At 41.7% G+C, this 13412-nt stretch overlaps 2 protein-coding genes across 2 annotated transcripts in view; both read right to left on the bottom strand.

Moving 5' to 3' along the window:
- Positions 1–12150, bottom strand: part of LOC146691128 (sterile alpha motif domain-containing protein 9) — a 32775-nt gene extending 20625 nt beyond the window's left edge. Inside the window, exon 1 of the mRNA XM_085434424.1 lies at positions 12110–12150. The gene's annotated coding sequence lies outside the window, so the exon portion shown is untranslated. The remainder of the gene's footprint in view (positions 1–12109) is intronic.
- Positions 6576–12171, bottom strand: LOC146691127 (sterile alpha motif domain-containing protein 9-like). The gene is made up of 3 exons (XM_085435106.1): positions 12110–12171; positions 9346–9410; positions 6576–9029 (listed from the first exon to the last, which is right to left on the bottom strand). The coding sequence occupies exons 1-3, from the start codon at positions 12114–12116 to the stop codon at positions 6576–6578; spliced, it is 2526 nt and encodes an 841-aa protein (XP_085291232.1). The 5' UTR covers positions 12117–12171.
- Between the last annotated feature and the right edge of the window lie 1241 nt (positions 12172–13412).

The raw sequence follows: 13412 nt of genomic DNA, 5'->3' as shown, positions 1-13412 counted from the left end.
CCAGATAGGTGTACGTTTGCATGGGATTAGTGAAGACTCCGTTATTTTTAGAAACTCCCACCATGCTTGCTGTCAGAGAGAAGCTGATGTTGATACTTTTAAAGCATTCATGTCTTTTGATGTTTGAGCTAATAAATGGTAGGTCTGAAATCTCTAGATCCTTGCATAGTGCCTGTTCAACATCTAGCCAGGGCTCATCTAGGAAGGTATGTTTTGACCATTCTGAGATGAACTGAAGCCTGTTGGCTAAGAAGTATTGGTGAAAATTAGGCAGATCTAATCCTCCTCTATCCTTGGTTCTTTGTAGCGTTTTTAGGCTGATACGCGGGGGTTTATCTTTCCAAAGGAATTTAGAAATATATGAATCCAGAGATCTGAACCAGTCTTGTGATGGTTTGTTAGGGATCATCAAAAATAAGTAATTTATTTTTGGCAAGATCATCATTTTTATAGTGGCGACCCTTCCCATGAGTGATATGGGTAAAGATTTCCATCTAGTCAGATCGCCTTCTACTTTCTTTAGAAGTGGGATGTGATTTAATTTAGTTAAGTCTGAGAGCTTAGGAGAAACATTAATACCTAAATATTTAATATTTCCGGATTGCAGTGGGGCAGAGGAAGAATTATGGAAGGAGCAGTTAATGGGGAGAACTGTAGATTTTGGCCAGTTAATTGAATAATCTGAAACTCTTGAAAACCAGTTTATTAGAGTAACTACCTCAGAGAGGTTGGTTTGTGTGTTTTGCAGAAAAAGCAACACATCATCCGCATAGAGACTGATTTTATGTTCTATGTTCTTACATTTTATGCCCTTAATTGTTGTAGCCTGTCTAAATGCTGCTGCTAGAGGTTCGATAAAAATTGCAAAAAGTGAAGGGGAGAGTGGGCATCCCTGTCTGGTGCCCCTCAGGAGACAGAAGCTGGAGGATGTCTGGTCATTTGTTCTGATACGAGCTGTTGGGGAATTGTATAATATTCTTATCCAGTTTATAAAAGAGTTTCCGAAACCAAATTGGTGTAAAGTTGCGAATAAAAATTTCCAGTTAACTCTGTCAAATGCTTTTTCTGCATCTAGAGATAATATTATGGTTTCGATGTTTTTATTGTATGAGTAGTCTATTAAATTAAGTAATCTACGAGTGTTTGTTGAGGAGTGCCGACCTTTTATGAAACCAGTTTGGTCAGGATGAATTAAGAGGGGGGTTATTTTCTCTAATCTCTTTGAGAGAGCTTTGCAGATTATTTTAAGGTCTACATTTAAAAGAGAAATTGGACGATAGCTTGAGGGAAATAAAGGGTCTTTGCCTGGTTTTAGCAGGAGACTAATGTTGGCAGAATTCATATTTGGTGGTAGTCTGCCATTTTCCTCGATTTCCTGCAACATTCCGTGGAATACTGGTGCCAGAATTGTCCAGAATTCTTTGTAGAATTCTGCAGGGAAGCCGTCTGGACCTGGAGCCTTATTATTGGGCATACTTATCAGGGCTTCCTGGAATTCACTTGGCGTCAGTGGCGAATCCAGTTCCATTGCTTGACTGTCTAGTAATTTTGGGAGAGTTACGTTGTCAAGAAACAGATCAATTTCATTTTTAGATGGGTTTACTTGTGGTGAGTATAAAGTTTCATAGAAATCCCTAAAAATGTTGTTTATTCTTCCAGGGTCATATATTGTGTTCCCCGATAAATCTTTAGCAGCACATATAGTTGTTTTTTCTTTATTTATTTTTAACTGGTTAGCTAGAAATCGACCTGATTTGTTACTGTGTTCAAAATTCTGCAAGCGAAGTCTTTGTATAAGGAATTGTGTTTTTTTATTAATAGTTTCATTTAATTCTAGTTTTGTCTTGCATATTTTGTTCAATGTTTCCTGATCTTGGTCGCACGCGTAGGCTTCTTCTAGTGATTTGATGGTTTTTTCTAATTCCTGAATATTTTTGTTTTCTTCTTTCTTTTTGTGTGATGAGAAAGAAATTATTTTACCTCTCATCACAGCTTTCCCTGCTTCCCATAGCACAGAAGCAGATATTCCGGGAGTGTCATTAAAGTCTAAATATGAAGTCCATTCCTTTTTAAAATATTTAATAAAATCTTCATCTTTAAGCAGTGATGTATTAAATCTCCAGTTTTTACTTGGCGTCGTATTATTCTTGTGCATTAGTTTTAAAGATACAGGAGCATGATCGCTGACAGTTATAGGATGAATCTCAGTGTCTGAAATGTCACTCAGCAGTGAGCTGCTGACCAAAAAATAATCCAGACGAGAGTAAGAGTGATGAACATGCGAGAAAAAAGTATATTCCTTACTGTTGGGGTGAAGGGAGCGCCATGCATCGCGAAGGCCAAAGTCCAAAGAGGATGTACTCTGGGCCTTCTTCATTACTAAATCTTGAAAACAGCGGTCGATGTAATCTTGGAGAGCGTCTAAACTCTCCCCGTTGTCCTCCAGGGTGTTAGAGATGATAGAACAGATGTTGTTAGTTATATGACAATCGATTAGTATATTTGGTAATACTGAAGCTTGAAAAACCTTTGTTAAACTCTATGCTACCATTTGCTTTTTTTTATTCCGCCAAATCTCCGGCGTCTGACGTCACCTACAACATGGGTCGCTTACCTTACTCGTCACTTCCGTCACTTACCGTGTGCCTCTGACATGCAGCTGTGCCTCTGACATGCAGCTATTTGCCATCATTCTTGTCGAAGCGTAGAAAAGCTTGACGTCCATGTGCGTCCATGACGTCCACAAATCATGCTGTTTAAACCAAACTGCATAAGTAATATAAGACAAAATGATAAAACGTCAAGTGTCAGAATTTCAAACGCCAGACAGGTTAATATACAGGGTGGGCCATTTATATGGATACACCGTATTAAAATGGGAATGGTTGGTGATATTAAAGTCCTGTTTGTGGCACATTAGAGCTGGGCGATAGAACGATAACGATATGTATCGCGATATAACTTTTACTCGATAGAGAAATTAAGCTATCGCGATAGACCTCGCCGCTCTTGTCCTCTTAAAAAAAAAAAAAAAAAAAAAAAAAGGTCAGCCAATCCAAATTAAGTAGCGCAGAGCCGAACCAATCACAGCCGCAGCGTCACGTCGCGTGACTTGTTACGTACAGCACAAGTGCCAAGCCGCACGTGTGTTTGTTTGGGAAGCAGCCAGCGGGTAATGGAGCCAGCGCGTAATGGAGGAAATGAGTGTGCCGACTAGAAAAATCAACCGAGCGTGACCGAAGAGAAAACAGATGATGGTTCCAATGCCAGAGAGATTGTCGAACGGAAGAGCCATAGAAGTTCCGTAGTGTGAAGGTATTTCGGCTATTTCAAGTCTGATAAAAACAGAGTAGCGTGCACTGTAAATTGTGCCGAAAGCAAGTCTGGAAATACAATAAACTGGTGCATGCGTCACACTGTGCGCCACGTTATTGTTTCGGTGAAATGAATTTCTACAATACTGTTACTGTTAATTCTACTCTCTGCAGTGTTTAAATGCTTACATATACACACAGTTACTGTCCGTCCACACATACGACTCGGTTCTGCTTCTATGCCCCAGCTTTGTTTACTTTTTCCCACCGAGGCTTCTAGACTTCTGATTGGCCAACATTTCTGCACGGTTAGGAATCTAGCTCCACCTGCTGCTTTGGCATGTTCATAGCAGCGTTTTCCTTCATTTCTGCCTTTACGTGTGGACGGGATTATTTTTTAAAACGAAAACGGAAAATCTCCGTTTTCAAAAACACCCATGTACGTGTGGACGTAGCCTCAGTCTCTGACTGGAAGCGCTAATTCGTCATTCGGCTTTTGTCAGACTAGAGTAACTGTTAAAACTGTTTGAAAAGCTAAGCTATACAACAAGGAGAGATTGAGAATTTCCTTTTAGTTCTCAGTTTATTTGATATTGACAAAAGTTAGTCAGTTTTGTCTGTTCTTCTGTAAAACAAACTAAGATTTATTTTTAGAATTAATATTTTGTTTCTAAGTGGAATTGACAATTTAGTCTGTTTCGTTTGTTCTATTTTGAAACTTAAACGCTTTAGCGGCTGCCTTTTGTGTAGTTTGCAATATTTGCCTTTATTTATCTGAAAAAGTCTAATTTTACTTAAGTACATCTACCCTGTTGAACTTATTATGGGAAATAAATATTTAAATAAAAACAAGCTGCTGATTATTTCACATTTTACTTGTGAGCAACGGCACATTTAAATCTTACAAATATAGTTATTTGGCTTATATCGTGATAGATATCGTTATCACCTGAAATGAAAAAAACATATCGTGATATGAAAAAATCTCATATCGCCCAGCTCTATGGCACATTAGTATATGTGAGGGGGCAAACTCCTCAAAATGGGTGGTGACCATGGTGGCCATTTAGAAGTTGGCCATCTTGGATACAACTTTTGTTTTTTTCAATAGGAAGAGGGCCATGTGACACATCAAACGTATTGGTAATGTCAAAAGAAAAACAATGGTGTGCTTGGTTTCAACATAACTTTATTCTTTCATGAGTTATTTACAAGTTTCTGACCACTTATAAAATGTGTTCAATGTGCTGCCCATTGTGTTGGATTGTCAATGCAACCCTCTTCTCCCACTCTTCACACACTGATAGCAACACCGTAGGAGAAATGCCGTAACTGTGTGTATTTCCTCACAGGCAGCCCTCGGGGGGATGGAAACACACACACAGATCACATGACTGAATTCCCGAGGTGTCATGTGTCGCTGTGTGCAGGCGGGAGTAGTGGACCCAAAGTGCAGACTCACGGCAGGCAAAAGTGTACTTCAAACTCAGCTTTTATTACTGGATGGCAAAACGTAACAAAAATCCAAGTAAACTTGCATAAGCAGGCAGACAGAACACACAGCATAAATGAGGGTAGATCACGACACGGACACAGAGAAACAAAGGGCTTAAATACACAGAGGGAGCAATCAGGGAATGGGTAACAGGAGGGAAACAAAGCTGGGGCAAATCAGGCCTAACGAGACAAAGGAAGCAAAACCAGACGCATTTACATGAGACACATACTTTCAAAGTAAAACAGGAAACATAACACAGACTGAATTTACAGACACAGACTCACAGGCAGGCACTACAGAGGGAACAGAGACGTGGGACCAGGGCAGACACAGACACGGAGATATAGCCGACAGGGGAGACAGCAACTAAGGATTACACAGAGACTGAACCATAAGAGAAAACTCTAACAAAGAAACCAAAGACTAGAAATGATAAATAATATAATAAACTCAAAAACCGCACCACACGGAAGGCAGTGGCGGCGATGTGGAAACAGTTCAGGGGGCCGACCGTGCGCACGGCAACGGCGGTGACGTGGGAACAGTTCAGGGGGCCGACCGTGTGCATGGCAACGACGGCGACCCAGGCGAAGGGGCTCCAGAGGCCGGCCAAGAAAACAGTTCCGAAAAAGTTCAGGAGGCCGGCCCGGAGGCTGACTGCACAACAGTCCAAATCTGGGCGGTTCAGGCCCAGAGGCCGGCCGCCTGAGGAGGGTATGGACGTGGCCTGGAAGGAGGCCGGCGATGTTGAGGCACAGGATGTGGTCCGGACGGTGGCGTGGCTGCCACGGGACTAGGCGAAGCTGAAGCTGGACCAGGCGAGGATGAAGACTCGGAGGCTAGACCAGACGAGGAGGGTGGCGCTGCAGGTGGTGGCGCTGCAGCGGAGGCAGGTTGCTGGAAGGCCCCTCGGGCCCTCCAGCAGAGGCAGGTTGCTGTTGCTGGACGGGCCCCTCGGACCCTCCAGCGGAGGCAGAAAGCTGGACGGGCCCCTCGGACCCTCCAGCGGAGGCAAACAAAGGCTGGTGCGGTTCTCCAGAATCACCAGCAGGAACAGAAGGCTGGACAGGCCCCTCGGACCCTCCAGCGGAGGCAAACAAAGGCTGGTGCGGTTCTCCAGAACCCCCAGTGGGAACAACAGATGAAGGCCGGACGGGCCCCTCGGACCCTCCAGCAGGACCAGGTTGCAGAACAGATGACTGGGGAGAGGAGTGGCGGTGGCGAGGGCAACGTTTCCTTCTGGAAGAGGGAACCGGTGGAGAAATGGAGACCTCCTCCTCATCCTCCAACCACATATGTCTCACGGATGTGAAACTGCATAGGTCTACGTTAGCCTGTGGCGTTAGTTCGGTTAGCCACGTCTCCGTGAAGATAAACAAACTGCACTCACGGTACAGTCGGTGGTTGTTCAGAGCACACAGTTCATCCATTTTATTCTGTAGCGAGTTCACGTTGCCCATTATCACTGTCGGGATTGATGTCGGTTTGAATCACCTCCGGTGATCCGCTTTCCTCACTCCAGCCTTGCAGCCTCTGTAGCTCCTCTTTATCTCAGCCGGGATGTTGTGTCGCAGGCTGGTCTGTTCCTTTGTTCTCAGTGCCAGCAGCTCCGCTCTCGAATAGATAAAGGAGCTGGTTCCAGAAGTTTTAAAAAGTGCATTATCCATTATTCAGCGCCATCTTACATCGTTTGTAATTGTCTGGACTTCTTTAAGTTGCTTGAAGATGTTTCACCTCTCATCTGAGAAGCTTCTTCAGGTTCTTCAGAACGCTTGTCTTTGCAAGCTCCTTTGACTACGATGAACTGGATGACTGAGAACCTTCATAGGCACAGCGTTCTTGTAAGTTGTCTCAATTTCGACTAGTTTTTCCTCAAACTGTTTCTGTTCCCTCTCAAAGAGATTATTTTCAATGAATACAGTATCTGCAGTTTGCCCAGTCGTTTCAAAAGTCTCTGCTCTCATGCAGTTCAAGACAACCACCTGCGCAGACTTAGACTGAATTTTTTTCTCTTCGCATTCTTTTTCAATGAGCTGCTTCAGGTCACATACCTTTTTCATATTTTCAAAGTCATCTATCATCACCAAAACAGGGACACGTGGCAGCTGCTCCTGATATTTATACATGAGAAGTTTGGTCACCTGACTGGCTACTTCAGCAAAGTCAGCATTGTTGTTCCTGAGGACAGCACAACGAAATGTGTTCCGGAGAGACCACAATATGTACTTGGCCAAAGTTGTCCCACCACATTTAGGTACATGCCTGAGGTTAAACAACACACAGGCTTTTCTCTGGGAGCATAAATCAGGTATGCTTGTATCCTTGATGTAGTCAAAGTGGTTTCGTTTGATAAACGGCATGGATCCGGCCTGCTCTGAGAAATAGAAATAACACCACGTTAACTTTCCACCCTTGTAGAAGTTCCGTTCTATCAGAATTTTTTCCTCACATTGGTTCACACAAAGGACATCTAAGGTACTCAGACTTCGCTCCACTTTCTTCTCAAATAGCACTTTGCTTCCCCCACCACACGGTAGGAAACGACTGGATCTGCGATTCTCTGACCAAAGGCTAAGGATAGTGCCATTGACTTCTGCAAAGCTGAGATCATGTATGCATCTACTTGAGATGTCGATTCCACATCGAGCCTCAATTAAGTCTCTCCAGGAGTTGAATGCTTTGTCATCGTCACATATGCAAAGGATCTGATCTGGGCCTCCGAGTTCCTGCCAGAATGTACTGAAAGTCTCCACAAGGGGGTCCATCTTCTCACTTACTCTTGACAAAATTAAAAAAATGACGAGGAACCTCTTGTTTGGAAGGACATCTTTGCGACACAAGAAGGAAATCACATCTCTGACGGCGGGTCCCTTATCCATTAACCACTGGTCAATGTCTGAGGGCGACTCATGCTCAATGCCTCCATTGCAGAACACCCAGCTGGTGTTTTGAGTTAATTTCAACTTGTTCGCAATGTCTTCAACTCCTTCTGTGATTTTATATCGTGCCGGTGAATGAACATTTACTGGGCTCTGCTGGTCAAAGTATTGCTCTAAGCCCTCTTTAGCAGATTCTGGATCAAAGTCCAACACCACTGCTGGATTCAGATGTACAAGAAAGTTTAAAGAATCTAACTGGCTTGGGTGTGATTTGTTAGTTATTATCACATACCGCTCAACATTTGATTTATCTAAAGACAGAGAGCCACCAGTGATCATGTGACTGAGTCTAGAGCCCTGAGTGCTGTTTTTTCTCACACTGGGGTGCTTCTCTTCTGCCTTTTTCCGGCGTTGTGATCGCTGAGCCATACTTTCTAGAAACTGCTCGTACTCTCGCTTGTTTGGTCGCGCAAGAAGATCTCTGCTGCTACCACCATCACGGATAAAGAAACATTTTGATGGTTCTGATTCAGTTTCTTTCATTTTGCCTTTTTTCTTGCCATTTTTTATGGTTTTTGTGTGGTAGCCGTTTTCTTCACAGATCGTAGTCTCTGGAACAACGTCGACTTCTATGACACATTTGTCAGATGATGTCGTGTTCTTGTTGAGAACTTCAACAAATCGTGGATGTCTGACGCATGTCTGAGCAGCTTGTTTATGTTTATGTTCAAAACACCCATTAATGGCAGATTTTAGTTCATTTGCAAAAGCCTCTCTGTCCTCAACAACCACTCCCAACACTTGACCGTGGGTGAACTCCGGTTTGTCTCCTATTCCAAAATGTATGGTGCCGTTGGTGCGGCTGTTCATGCAGGCAGCTGCAAAGCGAATGACCTCAGATGTGAACTTTTCCATTTTAGTTTCTTCTGTTGTCCTGGTGAAAGCTTTGTACTCATGGCAGGGTTCAATCAAATCTGAGGCACCTGATTCTGTAACATCAAGAATCCTGCTCTCAATATATCTTAATGTATCGTGGTATTTATCAAATGGATATGGCTTGCACAGTTTTCCAGGCTGGTTTCTAGAGCCTAATGGCTCTTCTTTTTTAAATTGCGCAACTTCATCTCTGGCATGAATGAGAAGCTTAGCTGGTCCTAAAGTGACACCAGTTGCAGTCAAGTCTGTTGGATTTAAAAGAAGAAGACTATGCCCATTGATGTCTTGATTAAACAATATTTCAGCAACTTTGTCATCCACACCATCCAACTCGAGAGCCCATTGTCTCACTTGATGTTTGCTCCAATTCTTGATGTCAGGGGACAGATTCTCCTCTTGAGTCTAAAAGAAAGTTTTTTTTCTTAGTTTAAGTCACTACATAAATAAGTGTGCAGTCACTATAAAGTTTAGCTGATTGTATAATCTGATCTTTACTCCAATCTTGTATGTCTGATGAAAGATCATCCTCATGGCAGTGAAATATAAAGTCCAGTTAACATTCCTAATTTCTAAATTAATTGTTACACAGTTCAATATTTACTGAATATATCTAGTGAAAAACATCAACCCTATGTTTTAATTTATAAAAGCTAATTTCTTAACATTTGTTTTATTAAAGTTGGCAGTTTAATGAAAGCATTTTCCAATTTTTACTTACCTTCATTTCACCTTGATCTGCCATGACAGTACTGCTTCCTTTTTCACAAATGTAGGTTAGTGATGCTACAAAATAATTTAAAGAGAATATTTAGCAATAGAGGAATGGGGGTCGTGGAACGAGGCGAACAGAGAACCGGTCCAACAGAATGTAAAGGTAAGCAACACCTGTTATATCAAAGTGTACATATTGGACAAAGTCTAAATTATCTGTTCGTTAAGTTAAACGATACTCATGCGAAATGCTTCCAGTGTCTGGGCACTAGAGAAAGAGACTTTTGCTAAGAACTACAGGTTGATGTCTGCTGGCCATGAAGTGTAAAACTCACTGTGACTGTTTAAATTAAAAGGACTTTAAGAGTCCTATATGTTGTCCCACAGGCGAGTGAATTATTTTATGTTGTTTAATAGCAGCTGGGTTGAGAAAAAGAAGCTGGTTAGATTGGCATAGTAGATCTCCGCAGCTGTGTGTGTGTGTGGAGTAGAATGTGACAGGCACCATGTCACATTCTAGGAGAGGAGGCGGCAATGGGCTGTGAAGGCGAGAGAGGAAGTGGAGATGGGTGGAAGACAGTCACTAAACAAATGGAGAAGTTAGGAGAGGCAGTCTGTGTGACTGCATGGGGAAAAGTGCCTAAAACAGAGGGTGAAGAGGCAAAAAGGGGAAGTAAAAGAAATGCTGAAAATGTTAAAATTCTGTATCTATATAAGAAATATATTCAGAGCTCTGAAAGATGTCTGAAGGCTTGTGTGGTTGTTTTTATCCGTCTGGTCCCCCTCACATTATCTTGCGACCACTACATGCTAAAAAATATTTTGAATAAAATTTGTATAATATGACTGTGTTTTAAAAGAAAATCCCTGACAGGCTGAATGTTTCTATAGTAAAATTAGGAAATTTATCACTCTATGAAACAATTTAAAAATGCCGCAGAGCTTAGATGTTGATAGTGTTCAGGCCTGCACTACATTAGAGACAGACCTGATTGGAAATCACTGCATGACCTCACAAACACTTCTGAAAAGTGTTGGCAGGTGATACAGCTCTTTGTTGCATTCACACATGCTACCATACAAGGAACAAACAGAAGCAGGATACAGAAACACTGCTTCCTTACTGAAAACTAATCTGTGGTATTACTACTTATCCTCCGGGCTAAAGAGGATGTCAGATCTCATCGAGACAGCAGCCTCAATAGCTTTTTTTTTATTTTTTTAAGCCCTTATAGTCCCACATGTGGGGAATTTTGTAGTCCTCTGCATTTAACCCATTCACTCAGTGAAGCAGTGGGCAGCTACCAATCCAGTGCCTGGTGAGCAATGTGAAGTGACGGTACGTTGCTCAAGGATACCTCAGGGTGGCCGTTCAGTGGATTCGAACCCCCAACTTTCGGATCATGGGGTGAACACTCTACCTACTGAGCTATTGCTGTCTTGATTACATTGAGACAGCAGCCTTGATAATACGTTTAATAACACAGGATTATACATTAATATGCATTGTATAGGTAAGTTCTACACGTGAGAAGGCCCCATTGATGCTGAACCTGTGTACAGGTTTAGGAGCACTGCTGCTGGTGAAGGCAGAGGAAACGGAGGTTCACTGAACTGATCTCAAAATGAGGAGTAATGATGAGTTTTAAAGAAAAGTTTAATTTTCAAGTGCAGCTGGTTTATTGGCAAAAGGCTCTGCTCTTTGGTTCAGGTGCACTACATGGCATTATGTGCATTACATGGTAACATGTTGTAAGTCAGCTGTATGTTGTAGTATGCATTCTTTTTGATTATTTTATTGCAATACAATAATCAATTTTGGAGTCAGATTTGTAACATAATTTAGTATCAGTTAAATAAAAATCTGAATTTATTGCTCTATGCTCAGAGCAATTATTACAACTACAATAACAGTAGTTTTGCTCCTAAGCTCAAGTGTTTTTAACATGATCTCGGTTTTCTCTGTATGGAAGAGGATTAGGGCTACTAGAATTTACAAAATTTACAAAAATAAATAAATAAATCCAAATTAACCCTATATTTTTCCCCCAATGGCTCTAACCCTCTTGTACTTTTGAGTAATAAAAGTGATTTCAGTAGTGTCCTCTATGATGACAGCTAGGGTTAGAATAAAAACAGGAAGTTGCATCAGCATTTAATGTCTTTTCCACAAATCCAGAAGACTTAAGGCAACAGAACAGTATATAATTCAATAACTGCCGACCGACTTTTTTTCTTTTTAGATGTGATACAATTGGTATCAGTGGAGACAGGAAGGTATATTATGTCATGTAATGCAGCGGTCCCCAACCTTTTTTGCGCCACGGACCGGTTTATGCCCGACAATATTTTCATGGACCGGCCTTTAAGGTGTCGCGGATAAATACAACCAAGTAAAACTAGTACCGGTACCGAAAAAAATAAGATTTATTCATAACACACGTGAAAAGACCCAGGAGAACCGAGTTAACGATAAAAACGATGACAAAATAACGCTGAAAACCGATAAAAACCCTGAAAACTATATATTTCAGACCTGAGCCTCAACTCTCGCGGCCCGGTACCAAACGACTCACGGACCGGTACCGGTCCGAGGCTCGGGGGTTGGGGACCGCTGACGTAATGTAGCGTAATGTAAGTAACCTTAGTGTCAGGACAACAAAAACCATAAAGGAGCGGGGACAACTGGTTGCATCCTTACTACGTATTTACTGTTTTCCATTGATTTTTATAACAATAAACGCTCAAAACAAATACTGACGAACACTCACATTTCATCCAGTCCGCTCTTCAGTCCTCTCGGTTTAAAGCTGAGCTCCTCTATCAGTTTAATGTGGCGGTTTTGGAGAGGAGTAAACGAAAGAAGCTCTTGCTGCTTTTTTCTATCAATGACTGCAGAAAAGATGAACCACCTGGCAGCACTTGTTCCGACTGTACAAAAATTGAGTCAAACAAATTTCCCGCCTGAAGGAGTGTCACACTTTTGGAGAGGGATTTGAGCTGACGTGTCAGTGTAACACTGAAACCCGCAAAAAAGACACCGCCCACTTATAATTTCATTGGTTAAAACAGAGGTTCCCAAAGTGTGGGGTGAGCGCAGAGCCAATGCAGGGGGGCACGCTATAAATTAAAAGAAAGAAAAAGGAATGCTTGGACACTGCTCGTATAATGGACACGTTTTTGACGGGGCTCCTACACAAACGCAAAGCAGAAGATGAAGCATTGCCAAATGTGTTTCCAAAACTTCCTTCCAAGTCAAAGATTAGAAAATATGATGAAGCAAATCAAAGGGGTTATCAAACCCCATGCACACACACATTGTATGTGTGCATGTACATACATATGGGGATCAATAAAGTAAGTATCCATTATATACTTACATATCTTATATACAAAAAAGTGCATATAAGATTCTGCCTGTATATGGATGTCTTACGTTTTTTTTCATCTTATTTGAATTCTTTTTATTTGATTATATTATCCCTCTGTTCAGCACTTTGACAGACACTTGATGTCTTTTAAATGTGCTATATAAATAAAGCTGACTTGATTTGATTTGCTTAAAAATAAGACCAATTGTATTGCAACTGCATTTTTATATTCTTTCACTGTAGAGAAAACCAAGCACAGAAAGATGATCTATTCCTGACAATCTATTCCCTGAAACACTAACCTCCCTCAAGACCTACTCACAGTGTGCACTTTGCTTTTCTAAAAGTTGAAAGACAAGGAGTATCTCTCAATCAGGGAATCAAACCATGGTCTTGTGCATGAGAGACAGAGACACTCAATACTATAATAGTGGGAAAAAAGAGAGTGCAGTAAACATGTTAACCACGAGACAAAGTGAAACACTTTCTCTGTTTCATCTTTTGGATACTTCCAGATTTACATACAAGCTTCTGTGTGACTGGGAACACTGCCACAATGTGGCCAGAGGGGGTGTTACATATGTACTGAAAAGAATTACCATTGGTAACTGCAAAAATCAGAAGGAAAGTAGGATCTTACTGAGCCCTGTAAGGGACATTGGAGAAAAAAAATGAAAATGAACTGTTGCGAGATCTCACAAAG

Source organism: Copadichromis virginalis, linkage group LG16 (genome assembly GCF_057382275.1).
Source record: "Copadichromis virginalis isolate Kocher_CV1m ecotype Utaka linkage group LG16, C_Virginalis_male_GT1.1, whole genome shotgun sequence".
NCBI classification, from domain to species: domain Eukaryota; kingdom Metazoa; phylum Chordata; class Actinopteri; order Cichliformes; family Cichlidae; genus Copadichromis; species Copadichromis virginalis.
Note: the sequence above shows the minus strand (reverse complement) of the source record. Positions and strands in the feature narration are given on the sequence as shown.

What these genes read in the sequence shown, in the direction of transcription:
- LOC146691127 (XM_085435106.1), bottom strand. An exon ending in CAGATCAAGGTGAAATGAAG is followed by an intron (nt 9,030 to 9,345) that starts GTAAGTAAAAAT and finishes ACTTTCTTTTAG; the next exon opens with ACTCAAGAGGAGAATCTGTC.